Here is a 10,633-nt window from a genome sequence, read left to right on the forward strand (position 1 = left end):
AGATCACAATCAGGATGTCATGCACAACGAATTTGCTGAGCATTTCTTTACACGCATACAAAAAAATTAATCAAGGATATTTCTATAAGAGCCAGGTTCTCAAACGAACTCTTAGAAGTGCACTACTCTTCATCTTTGAAGATATGGCTTCTTCCCCTACATAAAGATAAAAGATCCCATTACAATATCTCTTGTGTCATGTTTTCATCTAGGAACAGGAACAAGTTTACAGTAAATTAACTTTACATCAACTTCTACTAAATGTTCCATATCTTTCAAACTAAAGAATGCAGGCTCCTTTCCTGAATCTCTGTTGACCATCCACAGAGGTCAGATTTCTAAAATTGTTTTAAACTTCCAAGACATGGGGCAGAGGGTGAGTAAAGCTGAACTCAAACTAGAAACTCAAACTGAAAAACTATCTGTTATTTCCATCTTTTATGACAATGTTCAAGAGGCAGTCCAAGACACCCTCTCTACATACAGCAAGATGATTTCTACCTACCTCCATCATATATTAAAGGCCTCAAAGGGAAACTTTTGAGAACTACTCAAAAATGTGGTGGCCACTTCAGCAGCTAAACATGCTGCAAGGCAGAGGGACTTAGGAGTCTGGGACTAATACATTAATAAAACCCTCCCAAAAAAAATAAAACAAAAAAGGAAAAGGTCAAAGCTGCCGCTGCTTTTTTTTTTTTTTTCTTTTTTTTTTTTTTTGGCAGGGGAAGGGGACGGGGAGAAGAAAAAAAAAAGGGAGATTTAAATCTAAGTGACAAGGAAGCCTTTAAGTACAACATTTAGTCAACACAGCCAGGATCTTTTGATTAACATGAACTATTCATCCATTACAAAGTGGGGAATAAAAGCCAATGTACTTCAAAGATGCAATTACATGTGGTACCTGCAATTGGTCACTAAGAAATTCTGATGGCACTTTTAAAATCTGGGGAAGAGCAGGTCAGATGCACAGAGACACTTGTTCCCACACAGCCCTGAACTTCCCAAATCAAGCACTTACACCCCTCCTTACTAAAACAAAAGCAGTGACAGAAAAGACAGAATCCAGCCTGCATCTCCAGCATCCTGAGGAACACCTCTAGTCACTGTACAAACAAACTGACTGCTGCAGAAGTTTGAAGCAGAGAGAAAACTGTCCTTCCGTTTCTCCTAAGTCTACTTTGAAAAAATAAAAAAAATACTTGAGATTTCCACTGCACCTGTGACCAGCTCAGCTGGACAGATGTGCAACAATGCTTGACTTAAGAGCATCTGCCAAATCTAGCCCTTCCAAGAAAATGGGCACAGGACCACTGTTGGAGTTCTGGATGCTGAAAATTTTCGATTTTCTGTACAGACAGACTCTGACTCCCAAGACAAAACTGCATTGGGCCTGAGGTCATGGAACGAGCTTCCAAAATTGATTGACAGCACTACATTACGGGTGTGTAGTTGGTTAGAAGTTTGTAATATCACACTTAAGAGTTTGGGCTTTTAGAATATAGTAATAAATATGAAGCAAGATGGAAGTTTTAGGGCAGAGGCCTAAAACCACCATACAAAGACCCAAACCAATATGCTCAGTGACTTCAAAACTGAGGTTTCTCTTGGCTGCAGGCACCTGGCACTTCCAAAGTCAAGAAAATTATGGCACCACATGGTCTCTAGGGACTGCAGTGGCTGATCTGCAGCAACATGAAAAAAAGCAGTTGGTGGCTGCACTCACTCCTATCATGCCAAAGCCATGTTTTAAGTACTCATACCCTCTTTTTTTCAGTCAGAGTAGGTTATTTTTGTAAGACAAAACCAGCAAATTGGGGTATTTACAATTACCGTCACAGAGCAGCATTGCTCCAGTGCAAAACCATGAAGGAAAAAGCATGCCTTCAAATTCTTCCTGGGGAGCTCACTGCTGCTTGCTACATCTGCTCCACCAGAGAAAGCTGGGGGCAGAAAGAAAAATAAGCCAAGTTGTCTGAAAAAAACCTGTACTCTTACTGGAAAGGAGAAAGCACTTCCAGGAAGTGGAAGGAGCTAACAGTACAGGCTGCTTCACAGTGGCTGCAGTTTTACAAGGAGAGTCAATAGCTGCAAGAATCACTCTAAGCTGTTTAGGCACGTAAATTGGAAGAAAAGAACAAATCAAACAATTCACATGATCATAAAAAGAACAAATTGAACAATTCACATGATCATAAAAATAAAGTTTTTTTTTTAAGCACAGTGAAATTGAACTAACAGCTTCAATAAAGCAGAATTAATCTTGGCTTTTTGAGGCAGGGAAGCACTTCATACCCTGAATTACACTACTCCACATAGCTTCCTCCATCCCACAATGATTTGCAAACAATTAGTGTCTCAGAAGAGCCATGGTGGGCAGCAATTAGCCATGCTAGAGAAGGCAAGCAAACTGCCTGCAGGAACAGCCCACTGCCAGGCAGAACATAGGAAGGGACACATGGATACACCGGTCCCTTCCCCCTGACATCCCTGGGCTCCAGCTGGAACAGAACCTGCTTTTCACACCAGCCAGGATAAGCTCAGCCTGGCAAAAGGGCACTCCTGGGACAGCACCAAATAGCACAGATTGCTTGCCAGGCTCTGCAAGGCATTTCAGAAGCTCTCCCTAGGACCAATGTCCTTGCCAAGAGAGGGATGGGAGGACCATGAAGCTGATTCTTATCAGACCTCAACCAGCTCACCATGCAGGAGCCCTAACTTGTGACCATGACCCCATGGGTGGCCCAAGGCAAGACCCAGGGCTGAGATGCAATGAGGACCACTGCAGCCTCTATCCTCACCTCTTAAAGTGCCAGGCCCTGGGCATTCCAGGCTAAGGTGGAAGCTTTGGAGCTGCACCAAGGCAGGATACAGCCCGGGGCAGTGGCCATGAAGCTACTGTTGGCCAGTGGTGCCCCCAGCATAAATCATTTGGGACGTCTCTAGATCTTTCATGTTATTTGATTTCTCTAAAAGTTCAAAACTCAGATGTTTAGCAGGTTGTTGATTTCACTTAGGCCACCCTAAAAATCCATGTTTTTGATGGATAACACCATCAGTTATACAAAGCTGCTAATAACAACAGCTTAATGCAATCACATTGTCTTTGTTGAATTTTCCAAAATTGTATGAACAGATTTTGATACAGCACAGTACCATTCCAAAGCATTTATTACACTTCTACCACCAGAAAAAAAAGAGTTGCAAAACTTATTTGGTAAGTACATAAGAAAAAAAGATGGAGGACTCCAACGGCTTTAGGAAGGCTCTGTTTCCTTCAAAACGATAAGGCCTCACCACACTGAAAGATAAGTATAGACAACATTAGATTTCAGCATAAGGACCTAATGCTGCAAGTATTTATTCACCCAGGAAAATACCCAACATTCAAGCCCTTAGATAACTTCTAGCACAGACCTTGCCAGATCAAACACTGCCACTGGGTAAATTGGTTTCTGTTGAATTGGGACTTTTTTCAACCTAGTATGTAGAAAAAACAAATTGCAACAAAATACTTCATCATTATGCCGATGTGCCTGCGCTCTGGAGGGAAGGTGGACATGAAAAATGTGGGGAGTTCACGCATTTCACTGTGGGGGTTGGTGTCCCATAGTCCTCATGACTCCCATATTCTCTGGATGTGATGCTAAGTGCTTGTGTCAGACCACCACATGCAGAGGGAAAGACCACACAGGAGGAAGAAGTGAGGTGAATTATGAACTGTCTCTCCTGGAATGGTGGAAACGGCATCCCCACCCTGGAGCACCGATTACTTCTTCCCAGCACAGCTTCCCCATGGGCTGTTTCCCCAGGTGGGCATGCTGCCATGGCAAAGCCCTCAACAGCTGCTTATCTCAGTCCTCTGCCATCAATCCAGTCCAAGCCAAGCCTATTTTTATAGCCCTGAAGGCCACTGAGCCAAATGCTTTGGTTCTCATGTTACAAGTAAAAATACCTGAAACTGTTTTTCACCTGAAAATGGACAAGAAGATGAGATATACCAGTTGCTGCTGCAGCCCTGTAAATTATTCAGACATGCACCACTACTTGGGGGAATATAAAAAAAGTCTCTTTTTTAGTGGGTGCTGTAAGTAATGCTGAATAGACCAAACTAGTGATACATTAACTCTGCCACCACTGACATGCTCATTTATTTTATAGGGAAGACATTTTTTCCTACAAGGGTGGTGAGACTTAATCAGGTTGCCCAGAGAAACTGGATGCCCTATGCTGGAAGTGTTGAATGCCAGGCTGGATGGGGCTCTGTGGTAGCAGTCCCTGCCCATGGCAAGGGCGTTGGAACTAGATGGTCCTTAAGGTCCTTCCAGCCCAAATAATTTTAGAATTTTCCTGCCTTTTTCTGTGCCATTCAGCCTCCACATCATGAAAATAAAAAGCCACTGTAGGTGTTTACTGGATTAGTCTTGCACAAGGTGGTGGTCAGTCCCTGTGCAGACTTTAGCACTTAACACACTGCTAACATTTCAACACAAGAACCTGCATTTCACCATAGCCATCTCAGCACCACAGTAGTGCTCAGGAGCAGGTAACTCACCCCAGAAAGGCAAGCAGAGGGAGCCAGAGTGGAATACACGTCTCAGGGGGGTCAGAGGTCAGGAACTGGGGTGCTCAGCTGTGCAGGTAGTAGCTTGGCATCCTGCTCCTATCCCTCCTTCCAGCTCATGCCACTTGGACAAACACTGTAACAGAGAAGCCATCCTCTTGGGAAAGTGCTTCCAAGTATGTGTTCTCCTTAAAAAATGTTACAGTAAAATAAAGAGAGGAAAAAGTGGAAAAAAACCTGCTGATCTGAATTCCAGTTGTGGGCAAGGCTAGATAATGTTTTGACAAGAGTCCAAGCTTTCAATAAAGTATGTATATTTCTCCTGTGCAAGGCTTCAGAGAGCTGTTCCTTAAGGAAACAAAGCCATGAATACTGACAGTAGCCATTACCAAGATCCTTTATTGACATCAGTATTGTGGCATCTTCCTCTCCTCAAACTGCTTAATTTAAAATGAAAGTGTTCTGTTGGGTTTGGGGTTTTTTTCATTTGCGCTCAGATCGAGCCTAACTTATTTTGGTATCCTGAACATATACTAAAACAAAAAGGAACACTTTCTTGAAAACTGTATTGGGATAGGCCTTTTAATATGATTCTATTAATATGCTACTCATTTCACCTTTTGCCCCTCCAGAAAGTAAAAAAATACTATTGGGATTCTCATTTGCATTCCTTAGTAAAAATCCAAGTCTTCATGTACTTTGGACACTCTTCTGCTACAATGTAATGAACAGGGCAATCTAGATGAATTCCCCATCTGAGTTGCAGGAATCTTTATCCACTGTGGTTCTCTTACTGCCTTTCCCAGAAATAGACTCCATTATGAAATTATTTACTTCAGACCTTGGGAGATGTGCAGGGCCACTAAAAGCTGAGCTATTGACAATGATTACAGGACTGCTTGGACAGTAGAGTATGAAAGGGAAGCAAAAGATCCTTTAATTTTTAATTTCCAGGAAAATTTTCCAGAGCTTATCAGTAACCATTTCTCTGTATGCCTTAACAAGCAAAGGGAAAATAAGGAAGAAAGGTCTTATCACACCAACTAGTCTGTTCTCCACTCACAACCAAGAGGTACTTGGTAGATGAGTTCAAAAGCTATTGCCCTGCAAGAACTTTATTTAAAAGAAAAAGTTAAATCCTAAGATGGAACTTGGAAATGTATTTACCATGCCTAACACATTTATATTTATTGAAGCAAGAATAAGGTTTAGATTCATATACAGAAGATGCTTTTTTCTGCCAGTATATTATACTTAAATTTGTGAACCAAAAAAACTCATATGACCTGAAAAATAAATTAATTTCCTTTTAAAATGCTCATCCTCTGGAAGTTGCAAATAAGAAAACTATACCCAGCTTGGAGAGTGCCCTGAGCTGAAAATGGAAGTGAGAAGAAGAGTAGAGAAAAATATCATATTATTATTATATTAATATATTAATAATATAGGTAAAACAGGAACAAAACATAATATGTTATTGATCTACTTCAAGCAAGAAGTTAAAGAAGCACTGTATCTCAACCAGAGAAAAAGCTGCTTGAAACAAGAGTTCATTCTAAGGTCTTATTTCACTTTATTTATAAAAGGAAAGATTCACAAGTGTTGCTAAGTGGGTTTTTATATGCTAAGAGTATGCAATGTGAAGTACTGTATAAACAAAAACTGCAACACTAGCTGCTTGGGAAGAGTGAAAGACTACTCTCAGTCCAGCACTTGTGATAAAATCCTTCCCAACATATACCAGAATAAGCAGTTTTGCTGTCAAAATGCAGAAAACTAATCAAAAAGGAAGGCGCACGAAGGTTTCAACATCCCTTCCTAAAAATTGAAGTAGCGATTCACTTAAAGGTTAAACCATCTTGCAGTACTTATCACAAGGCATGTGACAGCATTTTTTACTACTGTCATATCCAGCTTATCATTAATATGTAGCCTCAAGCCAAAGATATCAGTAAGTATTAAATACAATTAACTTTGATCTGTTAATCATGGCTACAAAACAAATATTTTTCTGTAGGGATCTCTACAGTGCTCTCCAATTAGGCAAAGAAAACACTAAGATCAACAGACATTGATGAGCTAAATAATTGTTTTAATCTACAACTTAAAGTTAGTCATTAGTTAAAAAAATACAATTCCGATTTTTTAAGTATTTCTAAACATTTTCCAGTTTCTTATTAAGTGTCTGATCCAGCAGAGCTGTCAAGTAGAAATCCAGGTAAAGTAGCAAGTTAAATATTTACTTGAAAAAGCATATCCCTAAGGAAGACAAAAACCAGAATGAGACTGGTCAAGTAATGAAGAGTTAAATACAACCCCCATCACTGTTTGTACCCTCTGTTTGCAAGCCCAGTGTGCATTTGGAAACTGCCCTAGGACATAAATTAAATAACAGTAGGAAACATCACTTACAAACATCTGCTCAGTGTCTGACAAAAACAGTACACAAAGAAACACAGATATGGGGGGGAAAAAAACCCCTTTTGTGCAAGAGACCATCTTTAGTCCATTCTTCAGGAATTAAATCCACATAAAATACACCCTCCAGCTGTGCTAACTTACTCTTACCTAATAGTTAAAATGCTCTGGTAAGAGCAAAGAAGTGTGCTAGAAGAAAGACAGGGAAATACAAGAACTGGGCTATATAAAACATATGTCTTCACACAGGTTCAAGGCAAATACCATGTTGTGGCAACATGCACAAAGGCAACTCAGGCACCGCACCCTTCCACCCTGCTGAAAGCAAATTATGTCACAGGTGGTCAGCTGCTCCATATACACTCTAAGAAATCTAATATTCTGAGAGTTTTGTTCTGCTGATCCTGCATAGGTCTGACACAGCCTCAGGATATGCAGCCTCCTCCTCCCTGCAGGAGCTCCAAGATTCTTTTCTACTGTAGCACCTGCTCTCATGTACTGAATCTTCACATCTCTGAAACTTCTTCCTTTTCATAAAATGTAACTGCAATTGGCCAGGGATCAAGGTATTAAAGGGAAAACAGATCTGGATGTTGTTCTCACTTAAGCTGTGCTTTCCCAGTAAAACAAACAAAAACTTCTAGCTTTTGGCTTTACCACTTGGTAAACCATACTCTGAAATACGGCAGAGCTTTAATGCCCTTCTGCCAATTTGGAAAAGACAGGTACTAATTAAATGTCTCTATAGTCATGTAAAGCAAGAATCAGGAGGTAAGGTTTGCACTGAAAGCAAACACCAGCAAAGCTTTGCTGTTTCTCAGTACCCATCTCCATTTCCTTCACTCCAAGTAAAAACTGTGAAAAAAATTACACTGTCTAACCAACCCCAGCCATATCTAATGCTCCATAACTCTTGCATTTTCGTTTTAGAATTCAAATTCCTATGCCCTTTTAAATACAAACGTTTACAAATGGTTTAAGAAACCATCAGAATCTACAGTGCCCTTGGAAAAAGTGCAAGACAGGAGTGGCTTTCCTTTGCCAGCCAAAAGAGATTTGAGCAAGCCTGTGCACCGTAGATTCAGGAAAATGATTCACCTGAAACTTAACCAGAGAGAAAAGCAGTTTGTTTGGTTTAAGCTTGCAAATTTCTGCAGTGAAAAGCTCAGGCACAAGGCACTAACATTTGTGAAACTGAACCTCATGATTGTCCTGGACCTAAATCAAGCAGCTGTAAACAGCTATTTTTAACTCTGAAAGTTAATCCACATAGTCTTTACTGTCACAGAAGAGCGGCCTGACTTCCAAACAGGCGTTCAGAAGAAAATAGGAGGTTAAACATTTTGACTCGGTGGCAAAACTTCCATTTCATTAGTGATACATTGATGGCATGCAATCTACCAAGCCACAGTTCAAGTTTTGTGCACTTTATGGACAGGTAGGATAAGCTCCGATTAAAAAAGGCAACAATGAAGAAAGCAGTATTATCAAATGGAAAGGGGCAATAGTTCAGGAAAAAAAGATTTTAATAAAATAAATACAGAATGTGGTATTGCAGCTTCTTAAACTCCATAGAAAATACTGATTTTGAAAATACCTGATAATTCTTTCAAATATATAAGCTACCATCAAAAATTCTCACTTTATAATATTCAAAACAGCTTCATTTGCTTTTAAGTTAGAACTACACCGTTAAACTATATTAATTATCCAATTGCTTATTGGAATTCAGTTGCTGCTGTCTTTGAACCAACACTTTGGCCCAAATTCCTTACACTATAGCGTCAGCGCAAGCCTAACACATCATTCTCGCTGGAGTTATTCACGGATCCACACTGTTGCGAGGGGAGAGCGTGATCCGTCTCCATATCCTTCACTACGTGTATCTGGAGTGCCACATAGATATAATGTGCCGGATCTACAGCCACCATAATCCGTAGTAGAATTAATACAAAAAAATAAGACAGCATGCACTTTATCACAACTTTATCACTGAATTCAAAACCCCCGCCCCGTAATGCCGTGTATCGTCCAAAAGCCAGGAGTCCTCTAAGTACTTATACAGCTCTCGTCAAAGAAAGGGGAGGCGAGCCGCAGGTCGCGGACGGTCCCGGAGGGGCACGGGCACCACATCCCAGTGTGTGCCCCCGGCATCCCTGCACCTCTCACCGCCGGCCCCAGGGACCTCCGCCGCGCCCCGCGGGCTGCAGCGCCGGCGGCTCTCCCCAGCTGCATCCTCCGGCCACGGACCCGGCTCCGCACCCGCCCTTAGAAACCCATCGGCAGGGCACAGCGGGGAAGTAACAATAAAAGTGTCTTCAGCTGTGCTCAAGGCTACGGAAAAGCGGAGCTGCTCCCCAGGCAACTCGCGGGGAGCCGGGGCGGCCCCCACCTCCCGGCCGGCGGCTGCCTCCGCTCCGCCCGCGGCGGGGGACCCGCGGCGCCCCGCGCTACCGCCGGGCCGAGCCGAGCCGAGCCGAGCCGAGCCGGGCCGGGCCGCCCGAGCACGGCCCGAACAAAGAGGCCGCTCCCGCTTCCCGCAGCCCGACCCGCCGGGGGCCCGGCGCGGCCAAGTTCCCGCGGGGCAAACGCAGGGGAGCAGCCGCCCGGCCCGGCCCGGCCCGGCGCCCGCGGAACCCCGCGCCCCCAGGTACCCGTGAAGCGGCCGCCGCCGTCTCCGTGGCCCCGACGCCGCTGCAGGATGAAGTAGCCGCTGCTCTTCTGCGTGACCCACAGCTTGAGGGCGTTCTTCAGCAGCACCTCCTCGGGCTTCAGCCACATCTTCCCCCGGCTCGCAGTCCCGCTCTCTCCCCCCGCCGAGCCCGCCCGCCCCGCACGGCACCGCACCCGGCCGCCCGGGTCACATCGCCCCCCGCGGGCTGCGCGGCGCCGGCTCCGGCTCCCTCGGCGCGGCGCGGCCGCCGGGGAGGGGCCGAGGGAGGAGCCCGGGCGCGGGCCGCCCTTCCCGCGGAGCCGGGGGCTTTGTGCGGCGGGCCGGGCTGCTCCGCGCCGTCGGAGGGGACGGCGGGGCGCTCCGGCCGGGGCGGGGGGAGCAGGGGACGGGGCCAGGTTCGCCCTTCCGGGGGTCCCGTGGTGCCCCGAGCCCCACACAGAGCCCACCGGGGCGCCCGCGGTACCCCGGGCTCCTGGAGGATGCCCTGCCGCCGGGACCGCGGCCGGGCGGCTCCCGCTTGTTTTACAGCGGCTGGGTCAGGTGCCCGCACCCCCGGCTTGTGCCCCGCAGGTCCCCGCCGCGGAGTCACCGGGACTGCGGGAAGGAAAGGGTGTCCTGGGCTTGGAGAGAGGCTGGGGGGAAGGGGGTGTCTCTGCCTTCCTGTTTCTTCTAGATCTAAGCCTAAAGCGTGAACCTGCAGCTGCTTTGGTATTTAAAAGCCGGTGTTTGAAACCTCGTATTGCAAGGGAAAAGTCAGACTCTTAATTTTACAGTTCGGTTTTTTTCTCATTTTAAGAAATAATCTGTCACTGCTTGTGGTTGAGCTGTTGGGCAGGATCGTTTGTGAACCTGCACAAATGGTTACTGCTGCAGCACATTATTTTTGGAAACCTCTGACGCTGTATTTTACCTTTTTATTAATACAGATTGTCAGTAATGAGGATGGTGAGACACTAGTACGGGTTGCCCAGAGAAGCTGC

The 10,633-nt window shown here is 44.8% G+C and overlaps 1 protein-coding gene across 2 annotated transcripts in view; it reads right to left on the reverse strand.

Moving 5' to 3' along the window:
* TBC1D8 (TBC1 domain family member 8) overlaps positions 1-9,800 on the reverse strand; it is a 48,674-nt gene extending 38,874 nt beyond the window's left edge. For both annotated transcript variants that reach the window (XM_021538527.2, XM_021538515.2), the window contains exon 1: positions 9,634-9,800. In XM_021538527.2, coding sequence (XP_021394202.1) covers positions 9,634-9,760 — 127 coding nt within the window. In that variant the 5' untranslated portion in view covers positions 9,761-9,800. The remainder of the gene's footprint in view (positions 1-9,633) is intronic.
* Positions 9,801-10,633: the final 833 nt, after the last annotated feature.

Source organism: Lonchura striata, chromosome 2 (assembly GCF_046129695.1).
Source record: "Lonchura striata isolate bLonStr1 chromosome 2, bLonStr1.mat, whole genome shotgun sequence".
Taxonomy (NCBI): Eukaryota; Metazoa; Chordata; class Aves; order Passeriformes; family Estrildidae; genus Lonchura; species Lonchura striata.